At 38.4% G+C, this 11,140-nt stretch overlaps 2 protein-coding genes and 1 long non-coding RNA gene across 13 annotated transcripts; 1 reads left to right on the top strand and 2 right to left on the bottom strand.

The window, feature by feature from the left end:
• Window positions 1–162: 162 nt before the first annotated feature.
• On the bottom strand, window positions 163–1,147 carry LOC111441588. Its single transcript, XR_002710189.1, has 2 exons — window positions 958–1,147; window positions 163–663 (listed from the first exon to the last, which is right to left on the bottom strand). It is a non-coding gene; the product is annotated as an uncharacterized LOC111441588 (long non-coding RNA).
• A 78-nt stretch (window positions 1,148–1,225) lies between these two features.
• LOC111441586 (RNA-binding protein 33-like) lies at window positions 1,226–5,136 on the bottom strand. Of its 9 annotated transcripts, none has more exons than XR_002710183.1 (7): window positions 4,840–5,136; window positions 4,363–4,633; window positions 2,966–3,048; window positions 2,728–2,779; window positions 1,961–2,014; window positions 1,548–1,619; window positions 1,226–1,373 (listed from the first exon to the last, which is right to left on the bottom strand). XR_002710183.1 is itself a non-coding variant. In XM_023078631.1 (6 exons), exons 1-5 carry the CDS (start codon window positions 5,113–5,115, stop codon window positions 1,989–1,991), a joined length of 708 nt encoding a protein of 235 aa, XP_022934399.1. In that variant the 5' UTR covers window positions 5,116–5,136; the 3' UTR covers window positions 1,680–1,884; window positions 1,961–1,988. The 9 variants fall into 9 exon arrangements, 3 of the variants coding, with proteins under 3 accessions (XP_022934399.1, XP_022934398.1, XP_022934400.1); XR_002710184.1 differs by lacking the exons at window positions 1,226–1,373; window positions 1,548–1,619 and adding exons at window positions 3,626–3,684; window positions 3,815–3,885 and having other exon boundaries at window positions 1,680–2,014; window positions 2,900–3,048; XR_002710188.1 differs by lacking the exon at window positions 4,840–5,136 and adding an exon at window positions 3,626–3,684 and having other exon boundaries at window positions 1,548–2,014; window positions 2,900–3,048; window positions 4,363–4,450.
• A 302-nt stretch (window positions 5,137–5,438) lies between these two features.
• Window positions 5,439–10,512, top strand: LOC111441584. Of its 3 annotated transcripts, XR_002710182.1 has the most exons (8): window positions 5,439–5,523; window positions 6,455–6,785; window positions 8,099–8,543; window positions 8,700–8,705; window positions 8,941–9,239; window positions 9,397–9,767; window positions 9,873–9,921; window positions 10,012–10,512. XR_002710182.1 is itself a non-coding variant. In XM_023078627.1 (7 exons), the coding sequence occupies exons 2-6, from the start codon at window positions 6,483–6,485 to the stop codon at window positions 9,742–9,744; spliced, it is 1,401 nt and encodes a 466-aa protein (XP_022934395.1). In that variant the 5' UTR covers window positions 5,439–5,523; window positions 6,455–6,482; the 3' UTR covers window positions 9,745–9,767; window positions 10,012–10,512. The 3 variants fall into 3 exon arrangements, 2 of the variants coding, with proteins under 2 accessions (XP_022934395.1, XP_022934396.1); XM_023078627.1 differs by lacking the exon at window positions 9,873–9,921; XM_023078628.1 differs by lacking the exons at window positions 8,700–8,705; window positions 9,873–9,921.
• Window positions 10,513–11,140: the final 628 nt, after the last annotated feature.

Here is an 11,140-nt window from a genome sequence, read left to right as displayed (position 1 = left end):
ATAATTAAATGACTTTAAAATATTTTCACAAAAAAAAAAAAAAAAAAAAAATCAGGAATTAAATACTTATTACAAATTACTCCATAACAGTTGATGGGAACCAACCTCCGTACCCAATTGTCTGTCTACTGTTGTAGGCACCTGCAGACCACTAAACTATGATTAACCAATTTGAAAACGTCTTAATAAAAAGATATATACAGATCAAGTTGACCTGAAATATAGAGCTTAACGGATTACAAATGGATACTCTCAACTATATCAATAGAAGTTCGACGTATATCTCACGTACACTAAATGTACAATGTCCTTTAATCTCGCACATGTGAGATCCCACGTCGGTTGGAGAGGAGAATAAAGCATTTCTTGATGGTCCATATACTACCCCAAGAGTTTGCAGGACAAATAGTTGATAGACTACATGCAACACCAGCTTTACATGAGCAATCCAAACGTCTAAGTTGCGTGTTGAGCAGCTAACATGTAGTCTTCGTTACCATTCTAATTCACATTGTAATGACTAGACATTAAAGGATCAATGTTAGTTGCCAACATGATGAACTGTCTTAAATAACCTTCCTAATAACTTAGACAACATTGTTAAACACAGGCTGGAATAACAACAGGACTTGCTTTGGATTGAAGTCGCATACAATCCAACTCCTGCAGAAATTGAGCATATTCAAGAATTAGAGAGAACAGAAATTGTATTCTCGTTTGAGAGTGATTTTCAAATGATTAAATATCGCTTCGAATCATGTTTTTAATCATTCCAATCAATTTGATGCCTGATTTTGAACTTTTAAACACGATTTTCATACCATCAAAACTGATTTTGAATGATTAAAATCCTATTTCAGAGTGGACATGACAAAATATAGCTGGAACAGTTACAGTGAATGCAAGGGCAAATGTATGTATGTAAATGTATATGTATGAATGAATACTAACTCGTACAGCTGAGGAAGATTGGACTTCAAGTTTTTGACTCAAGAGATTTGGCTGAGGCAGCACTTCGGTTGATGAGAGGCCTGCTAATGAACAATGAAGCTGATGGTTCGATTTTTTAAGCTTTTCCTGCTTCAATTGTTGCTCAAACAAGGCAAACTCCTCTGGTTTCTTCCACTAAGGACCAATTTTCAAAGGTATCTATCATAAATTGCACCACAAAATAGGAAACAACCGTGGAAAGGCGGATGGATGAAGACATAAAGCTTACCATAGGTGATACAGTTATAATAGTATTTGAAACCGTCTGGGCAGCTGTGTTCACTCCAATCACACTCCAAAGGAACTTCTACCCGAGAGCTTGGACGCCTCCGAGGTGATTTGGGAGTACCACTAGAGGTTTGAACGCCACGTGCACTAGGAGGCTGCACAAGGGCATAAATGAGAACACACACAGGTTACCATGACAATATGACATTAATGACCTCTTCAGTAATTATCCGCACAGTCAAGTTTCAACCTTTTAGGATGTCAATCATGGCATAATCTTTTACTTCAATGTAACTACAAGGATTTTATAATTCAGATCACCTTCATACCGTATTCTCATGAACCTGTAAATTCTGCTGCAGATGTGAATCTTGCCAGGGCTGTTGACAACGCTCCTGATTCTGCATCTTAGAAAAATCAGTCTACATTGGAGGCTGACAAGCTCGCTGTGTTGCTTGCATTGGTTGAGATGAAATTTGAACAAAAGACAATGAGGGTTCTTGTATTTGGGGGGGTGGTTTCTGTACAGCATTAGAAGCCAAAGGGGCATGGGATGCCTCTTGGGAAGCATTCCTTGGTGATCCTAAGATTGTAGAATTTTGTTGTCCAGGATATGAATTATTAGGAAAACATCCTCCAGAAGGAGGACCAAGAGGAGGCTCAGGTCTAGAAAAGGTTAAACCAATAAGAAAACAATTTATGTTATCAAATTAGACAAAAAGGAACGGAGTACACGATATACCTAAACGGTTGAGGAGGATGACCGAATCTCACTCTGCCTGAAATGTTGTTGCCTCTGTTGAGAGAGAGAGCTAGATGTTTAACGATTGAATAGTGACACAGCCAACAAGAATAAAAAACATAAAACAATAGTTATCACGCCAAATAACCTATATTATATCTGTATATCATGCAAACGTATGTATGGTCAAAATGTTTGTTCGACACATCTATGAAACATAAACGCCTAACGCCATGATATAAAAAACTAATTATTGTTAGCTCATGTCGCAGCAGTGCAAGAGATATCCATCTAGAGGGTTTGTCACATTCATACGGGGAAACAGATGATATCATCGGCAGCAGGCTAGAGCATAGCATCAAGACATCGATAGAACTACTCATTTTGGTTCACCACCCTTAAAGAAATGAACATTCAAGTTGAGAGGTAGCGGACTCGGGGGAGGGGGAGCATACAAGGTTCAGGCGAGTTGGTGATGAGATAATTGAATTATTAAGGGGTTCCCTACATAAAACATAAAAATAAAAATATTGAAAAGAGCCAAGTGATGAGGTAATTGATTAAGGGGTTGCCTCTTATGGGAAACAATCAGAATCATGTGCACCTTGGTCGTGCAATGCTCAAAACATAGAATGCAAGAACGAAGCAGACAACAATGCTCGCTTTGCAAAGTGAATAGCCTTGCTAAGATGCAAATAATACAGCACAGATAAAGAAGAAATACGTCGAAGTGATGCAACGGGAAGTCAGAAATGCCAGAAACTTACCAAGGCGGTCTCTTTCACTATCAGCATATTTCACATTCATAGGTGTCAGTTCCTGTTATAAAAAGAATGATAAGAAAAGTTATTATGACATCAATTGAGTTACCTACATATTATAAGAAACAGCAAAATGATTCATTAGTCATTTATTGATTTATTTTGATCGGAAACATACTTTCAAAATAAGAGCAAAAGTGTTCCATACAATATGTTCGTCAATCGGCTATAAACAATAACTCACTCCAGGAAAAGTATACTGATTGTCCAAAGCACTGGTTGCCCTGTCTGCTTCAACCAAGGTAGCGTATTTCACAAAGCAACTACCTGAAGAGGAAATCATAGATCTGCTTTAATATTATTTTTATGAACGACAGCATAAAGCCAGATGCAGTAACCAGAATCCATTTGGATCTTAACAATAAAAGATTATTCATATATACCGAAGCTGTTTTTTAGAACTGACATTTCAGACATAGAACTTCGATTAAAGATGATATCCAAGAAGCATGATAAAGTCAACTTAAACATAAATAAATAAATAAACAAGAATTAATAAGTGTTTCTGAGAAATCAAGAAGGAATAAGATAACAGTGATCCAATAAATTAGAGTTTGCATTGACAAGGGGAAGCTTCACTTTGGTAGTTTTTTGAAGTACTTGTCGGGATATATTGTGTTATCCAGAGTGTCCTGCTTCCTCATTTCCAAAAGATAAGGTCGTCACCAGACTCAGTTTTTGCTTACACTCCGTTCAAAAGTATTGTAAACAAACCAAAACATGAGAATTCCACATAATTGTACGCCAAAAGTATGAAGATCAGAAGTGAGCATATAGATACTCGAGTCAACCCATTAAACGGCAGAAGGATTAAATGGAATTAAATTTAAAACGAACAAAAGACCTTTCTGTTGACCAGTTGATCTTGACAATATCTCCATGGACTTCAAACAAAGAACGAATCTGAAACAAAATTTTTAATATTTTTCAGTTATGATCAATGACAAGAGATAAGATCATCAATCTTCCTTCCCAAAGAACTACTTGCCTACAAAGCTATATGAATTGGCAAACCGTGGAAATTAAAACTTACAGCTTCTTCGGTTCCCGTTCGGGGAACTTGGGCAACATACAATTTCACGAGGCCACTAGCCTCAGCATGATCTGAAATGTATATATCTCAATGACATTCATTCTAAACAAATTGCTCCAAAGAAAAGCAATATCAGATAGTTGATGAACTAAAAAGTTTCCCTGTGCCTTATGTTAAATGATGGACAGTAGAATGAGTATTCTGATGTTCTTAGAGTAGATCTCGACTTATTGCTTTAAAATCTTGGAATTCTTGAAGAAAGATAGTTGGCTGAAAGTAGCTTTTGATGAATTAAGAGTGCCAAAGACAAAACTTCTAAATTGAAAAAAGCCCAATAAGGAAAACAATGTGAGCTACATTTTCTACAATCTATAAGAGAAATCTTTAAGTTCAGTTCATAGTCGAGCTGGGAATGTTAAGCTCAGCTACGACAGGTAATTAGCTCAATTAGGATTAGAAGTGCAAGATACATTCCACGTTCTATAATAGTGTAAAAAAAAAAGAAGAAGCTATTTTCTACGTTTCATGTTTCTTCAAACATTAAATACCTGCAGGAACCGTTCTGTCGGAATGGATTCTGGGCCTTTTACGCCCCAAATTTGCATTCTGATCCCCACAATTCGCCCTCAAACCGCCGTATCCAAACCTCTCACTCATCTCGCCGTTAAAGTGCGGCTGGGGACGATAATCCGGGGGATGATTGTGGAACTCTGGATGGTTCCAGTTATTCTGCTGGTGCTGATACGGCTGTTGGTGCGGTGGCGGGTGCTGGAACGGAGGCTGTTGCTGCGGCGGTGGTGGCGGATGGTGCGAGTACTCGAATTTCTGGACTGAACCCGACTTCTCTTATCCCTCTCCCCTTAACTCTCGTGCGTGGTAGGGTGGGGCTCTAAAACACCATTACCTGAACCTCCTTTTCCTTTACTGTTCTAGAATAAAAGGAAAGAAAGCCAGACGAAACTCCTTATGCATTCTCCTTTTCCTTCTGGAACTGCTGGCTGAACACCCATTTATTCATTGTCGTTTGGGGGATAATTAGGCTGGCCAAAAGGGGGTCCGGGATGGTGATTGGGGTATTGAACATAAGGATCAAACTGGTGGTTGAAATTGGGGCAGTGGTCGTCGGAGGGCCATGACGGTGCGGGGCGGTGGCTCTCCAGAAAATTTAGTCGAGGCCTGAAAATGATGAGGCGATTGAACGTGGAAGACGAAGACAAACGATGGGAGATGACAGAGAGATGACCACGAAAACTTCGGTGCGGGTTTCCGCATAAGATCATCTGGAAAATACCCTTATCCATCTTGACCTTGAATTTCCAAGTCACCGGTACACATTTTTTTAATTTTGTAAATAACAAACATGTTTCAAAATAATTATAGATTAATTTTGACGGTCAAGATTGAAAGTGTAATATTAGATATTAAATTAGTTTTGAGTAATTAAAATCATATTATTAGGTAATTTTAAAATTACTCCCAGCGCCTTGAGTTTAGTAGTAGATGAACTTTCCTTATAACCTTCTAGAAACTTCCCGTACGAGGAGTCAACTGTCAATACACCAAATCACAGGGGCTTATACGTAATTTAACCAATACCATCAAACCGTTCAAACCCTATCGAAATCACTGGTTTTATTCCGCGGTAGTTCGGGCCATATAACACGGACCCCCTCCCTCTCCTCCGGCAGCTTCTTCACTCCGGCGACAAGGTATTTATCATTTCCCTTCGTCTATTTCGTCTTGTACATTCCGGTCTTCAGGTATATTGCTTTCTTTCGCTTTTCTCTTCGTTGTTTTTCTTTCCCTCTCCCGATTTCCGCTCCTCCTTCACGTCTACCGGGGTATTTGTTGCCCTCAGCAACAATTTCTCTCTAATTAGCCCTTCTCTTCACCTCCCCTTCTATGTCGCCCTGGTTTTTTCTTTCCGATCTCTATTGGTCTCTTTATCTTTCTCCGACAAACCTTTCTCTTCGTCCCCGCGTTGTTCTTTACATGTTTTCAGTTTTGCTTCAATCTCAAGTTCGTTATTCGTAGTAGCTGACTGTAAATTTATGCTTTGACATTTGATGCTGCGACATTGCGTCTTTGTCCTGATGTTATTTACTAATTTAAGTGTTCAATGTTTTACTCCGGCGACGATGCGTTCCACATTCTCTCTCGCCTTCTTCCGGCCAAAGGGAGTTGTGGCGTTGGATTGCGAGTTGCGAGTAGAAATGAAACCATTGCCCAAGTTATTGCGAGTTAATTATTAACCTATATCTGAACCTAAATGTTAGAATTAGGATATGGGTAACTGTCTGATGGGATACCCAGTGAGATTTTCTTCTCCTGGTTTATTTCCTTCTCTCCGAAAATGGTACTGTTAGCTTTTACGTGCATCTAATACAACTGACGAGGGTTATGAATGTCACTTCATTATCATTAGACATTTTTTTTGAACTTCTCGCAAGTATAACACATTTTCCTTCCTCCATATCTAATACTAGCTGTTTATTTTATTGTCTTTTCCCAATTCAAGAGTTCTTAGTCTGAAATGGGAGATGGGTATTTTTTTCTCACTCTGGTACGCCTAACTTGCCGGTTGACATTTTTCTGGACATTGATTAGTGGTGGTTACGGGTTTGTGGTGATAAAATGCAGGTGCTCAACTGAATTTGCTCTTCTTTTGATGGCGAATTCACCAGATGCGGATGCGGATGATGACTTTAGTGAACTCTACAAGGAGTACACTGGCCCTCCACGATCGACCTCTGTCCCTGCACAAGAGAAGATGAGTACAAACAAAAGGTCTCATGCAGGTTCAGATGAGGAGGATGAACCTCGTGATCCCAATGCTGTGCCAACTGATTTTACCAGTCGAGAAGCGAAGGTTTGGGAGGCCAAGTCAAAAGCTACAGAGAGGAATTGGAAGAAGAGAAAAGAGGAAGAAATGATCTGCAAAATATGTGGAGAATCAGGCCATTTTACTCAGGTATAATGGGTACTATAAACACTTTATTGATCCCGTTAAGTTATTGCACATAGATTTTTCACAACTAGAGAGGAGCTCTGTTTTTTAATCTCACTTGTATCAGGCTGTTTTTGAACTCATTTTGGAACACACGGATAAATCATTTGAGGGGGAGATTATGTTCGTATGATTGACCTTTTAGCATTCTATGAAACAACTGAAATTCCTTCTAGCATATTAAAACATTGTTAAGCTCATTTTTGTACTTTTATTTTGTTCAATTTGTAGTCTTCTTTCAAGTCTATATATAATATGTTTTTTCTGTGGGACACGCTACATGTAAGGATCTGGAACTTGAACGAGAGAAGTTTATTCAATTGCTGGCTATTTAATCCCTAGGAAGTCGAGAGACTTGCTCTCCTTAGCCCACTACTCTTTATATTTTGTTCTCCTACCGGCTCTCTTCCATTCCTTCCCAACTGACTGAACTTCTTGTGTATTAACTCTTGCATGATCATACAACTTCCCTGTTATCCACCAAACCAACCTTCACCTTATCTTGAGGCAGAATGCAGCACATAGCTGACTCACAACTATGAAGGCCCAAGTGGCTTCATGGTTTTTAAGCCGCACACCCAAAATAATACCACTTGATATACCATTCTATTGATGCTGTATGCGCAAAATTGCAAAAAGCTCCATTCAAAATTTTGAATTGGGAGTTGATCATGGAGGCCAAGTAATAAAAAGGTTTCACTTGTGGTCGCACCAATGATGTTACTTCGAAAAAAAAAATTTCTAGAACATATTCACCAGATGATTGGTGAGAATGTCTAAAATATAGTGATTAGGTATAGAATCATATCTTCGATGAAGCATGGTTCTCCATCCAATGTATTCATACAGACGTACATAGGGAGCAAGGATGAGAGAGAGAGAGAGAGAGAGAGAGAGAGAGAGAGAGAGAGAGAGAGAGAGAGAGAGAGAGAGAGAGAGAGAGAGTAGGGAGGGGGAAAGAGAGAGTACATATAATAAAATCTCTACAAGCATTGTCTAGTAGTTGAAAGTTATCTCTCTCTCTCTCTCTCTCTCATGCACACACATAGACGTGTGTGATGTGTGTGTGATTGCTTGCGTGCAAGGGGGAGGCAATGAGAGTATTTGGTGCTTTATGACTTGTTTTAATTGAACGATAATTTTCTTACGAGAACTAGACCTACTGGAACTAATTTATTTTCTTTAAAATCATAACTCTTTCTTCGCATAAAAGTAGAATTCAAGTGGGTTATCATTGTTTTAACTAATGGTACTTTGCAATTTTTGTTTACGTATAGGGATGCCCTTCTACCTTGGGATCAAATCGTAAATCTCAAGATTTTTTTGAAAGGGTACCAGCCAGGGATAAACATGTGAGAGCACTTTTCACTGATAGAGTAGTACAGAAAATTGAAAAGGATAATGGTTGTAAGATCAAGATGGATGAGAAATTCATAATTGTTAGTGGCAAGGACAGGTTAATTTTGAAAAAGGGAGTGGATGCTGTCCACAAGGTAATAAAGGAGGAAGGCGATCAAAAGGGTTCCAGTTCTCGTGTAAGTAGATCCAGGTCACCTGAGCGAAGCCCAGTTGGTTCAAGGTCACAACGCTCTGATGTCCATGGATCACATTCTGGTCCTACAAATGCATCACAATTTCAACCCAGGTATAGCAGACAGGAGAAGGTTGTTGAAAATCGTGTTCGTGATGATCTGCAGAAATATTCAAGGGGCTCGGTTCAAGGTAGGAAAAGCATAGGATATGTTAAAGACATCAATAGAAAGCTGGTAATTCTATGTTGTAGCTTGTAGCTATTCTTTGTTTTCTCCATATTTGTATAAATAATTTTCTCTCTTTATCTCCTTAACAATGTTATTTCTTGCTTATATTTGTTTGCAGCACGAGGTAAGTTCTTCTGTTCAAGCTTATATATGCGACTCTGAAGTAATTTTCAGGGATAGGATCTGAATTGGTCAGGTTGTCTTCAAAACAAAATAATTTTATGAACAGGAATCCGGGTTATTTTTCCTCCTATGGTTTCTTCATATGATTTTATATTTTTATGATGTTCACTTTGGATTTGGCCACGTCATAAGCTAGCATTAATATATTTTAACATTGCTCTTCATTTATTTTGAAGCTTATGGCAATGACAGAGTTAGAGGTCGTTCAAGCCACTCCAAGTCTCCAGCTAATCTGCCTTATTCTGGCAGCTCGTTTAGTTCATATGATAGTTATCAGAACAAGAGTGCATATGGTAGAACCGAAGGATGGGATAGTGAAAGAAGAGGATCTGATTTGCAATCTAGTCGTCAGTTTGAGTATCCAGCTTTTCCCCAGTCTCTTGAAGAATTGGAGATGGAATATAAAAGAGAAGCAGCTGAACTCGGAAAGATTCGTGATAAAGAAGAAGATGAAGAAAATTATAAACACCGTGAGGTATGGATCTCCTGTTACTGCAATCATATATCGAATGACAACTGGTGTATTTTTCTATTTTCCTATGTTGCATTTGGATCTATTTACATGACAAAAGTCCTACATTTCGTTATTTTAATTTCAAATTTGTGGTTTTTACTTATGGTTCTATAAAAAGACTATAAGGGAGATGAGAGAGAACTACACGAAGAAATTGGCTCATTTGAGGGGCACACATGCAAAACAATGGGATGAGTTTCTCCAACTTGATGCCCAAAGGCGTCAGCAACAAGTGCACCAGCAAATGGCCGCTTCAGGTTTTGCTGGTTATAAGCAGCATAACTATTCTGAATACGACGGTGGATCAGTCAATTCCCATTACGAAGGGGCTAATTTAGCGGCCCTCGATTCAAGGAGCAAGTATCAGAATCATATGGAGAATTATCCTTCAAGGCCTCATGGTAATTTTGGGGAGTTCCAGCGTCAGAGGCGTGATGATTACGGGAATGCTTACAAACGATACTAATTTGTTAACCAGGAAGTAAGTTGGTAAGTAGTCTAACCCTTCAGCCAAATTAAAAGGGCTTTAGTTATCTCTATCTTTTTGGTTTGGCCGTATGGCTGGCAATACGTAATCTCCATACCCAATTTCATATTACTCCATAGAGTGCGTGCGTGGACTCAAGACCATGCCCATTAGAAGGTTATTTTGACGTCTTCCGTGTGCAACTTTAATTTACAGCAAATGGCCGCTTAGCCAGCAATAGCTTTAATTTCATTCCAAAATTTTCAGGATTTGGATCCATCTTGGGTAGGCATAATGCATGGAGGAACATCTAATGAAAGGTAAGTATGTATCTTACGATCTTGAACCGAGTAGATAAGAATGGTATGCATTCGTGCAGCCTACTTCCAGTTGTTTTTGTCATTAAGCTTGATAGTTCGGCTGGTTCGGAACTTGTTGTAAACAGTGGCATGGAATGTCATCTTGGATTTATTAGTCAGATGGAAGTTCATGTGTTCTCATGAATGATTGAGATTTTGAATTAGTTTTGAATATCACCTTGGCATACTTTTGTTTCTACTGTTTTCCCTATCTGGTTGTCGAGCAGCAGCGGAATGACTGTATTCAAGCAGTTATTCATAGCCATGGAAGCTTAGGATAGTTTTTCGATCATTAAGTTTACCAACTTGTTACCACGACTATCCAGGCTTCAGAGCATTGGATCGTTTACTAGTTGATCTGTTTATAAATCAGTATGTTGGACAGTCTTATAGATTATATTTATATGCTTCTCTGAAACTGTAAATTCTTCTCCAGAATTCCACAACCATAACCCCATAGGCATGCCATGCACTCGGTTCTTCGTGATTCACATATGTTCTTGGCTGGAAAATGAATGTATTTTGCTGTAGTGAAAAGAGGAATGCTCTCATCCTTAATGTATGGTGTTATTTTGGCTTTCTTCTTCATTTGAAAAAGGCATATGGGTTCGATAGTTTTTGATCTTTACAAATATGACTGTTAATTTGAAGAATGTTTCTGGAAAAGTAGGGGAAGAAGTAGATGTAAGTTGAAGCATTTGGTAAACAGGATATTGATCAAGATGTTATTGAAGTCCGTGGAAAATATTACAGTTGCCTTTGTCATTGCCCAATATTATGGTGTTGTGTGACGAACACGACGAAGATACATTGGATTCTCTTTTAGGTAGGTTGATTTATTTTATTTTTAGTCCCAATTTTTCTTTTTCTTTTAAAAAATTTAGAAGGGGAGAGAAATGTATTGAAAATTACAATGGAAGTACATATCCCAATTATATATTTAATGATAGAATAATATCTATTTGTATTGTATCTAAGGGATTTATGGGTTCGGGAAGAGCTTAAATTTGTATCTCAATTTTAATTCAAACACGATA

The sequence above is a fragment of the Cucurbita moschata genome, unplaced genomic scaffold (assembly GCF_002738365.1).
Source record: "Cucurbita moschata cultivar Rifu unplaced genomic scaffold, Cmos_1.0 Cmo_Scf00004, whole genome shotgun sequence".
Lineage (NCBI taxonomy): Eukaryota > Viridiplantae > Streptophyta > Magnoliopsida > Cucurbitales > Cucurbitaceae > Cucurbita > Cucurbita moschata.
The sequence above is the reverse complement of the archived record's forward strand: the minus strand, read 5'-3'. Positions and strand labels throughout refer to the sequence as shown.

What these genes read in the sequence shown, in the direction of transcription:
- LOC111441586 (XM_023078630.1), bottom strand. Translation starts at nt 5,115, where the DNA reads ATGGATAAGGGTATTTTCCAGATGATCTTATGCGGAAACCCGCACCGA. An exon ending in CGACAGAACGGTTCCTGCAG is followed by an intron (nt 3,049 to 4,362) that starts GTATTTAATGTT and finishes TTTCCTCTTCAG; the next exon opens with GTAGTTGCTTTGTGAAATAC. An exon ending in TAGTGAAAGAGACCGCCTTG is followed by an intron (nt 2,015 to 2,727) that starts GTAAGTTTCTGG and finishes CTCTCTCAACAG; the next exon opens with AGGCAACAACATTTCAGGCA.
- LOC111441584 (XM_023078627.1), top strand. Translation starts at nt 6,483, where the DNA reads ATGGCGAATTCACCAGATGCGGATGCGGATGATGACTTTAGTGAACTC. An exon ending in AATCAGGCCATTTTACTCAG is followed by an intron (nt 6,786 to 8,098) that starts GTATAATGGGTA and finishes GTTTACGTATAG; the next exon opens with GGATGCCCTTCTACCTTGGG. An exon ending in AAAATTATAAACACCGTGAG is followed by an intron (nt 9,240 to 9,396) that starts GTATGGATCTCC and finishes TTCTATAAAAAG; the next exon opens with ACTATAAGGGAGATGAGAGA.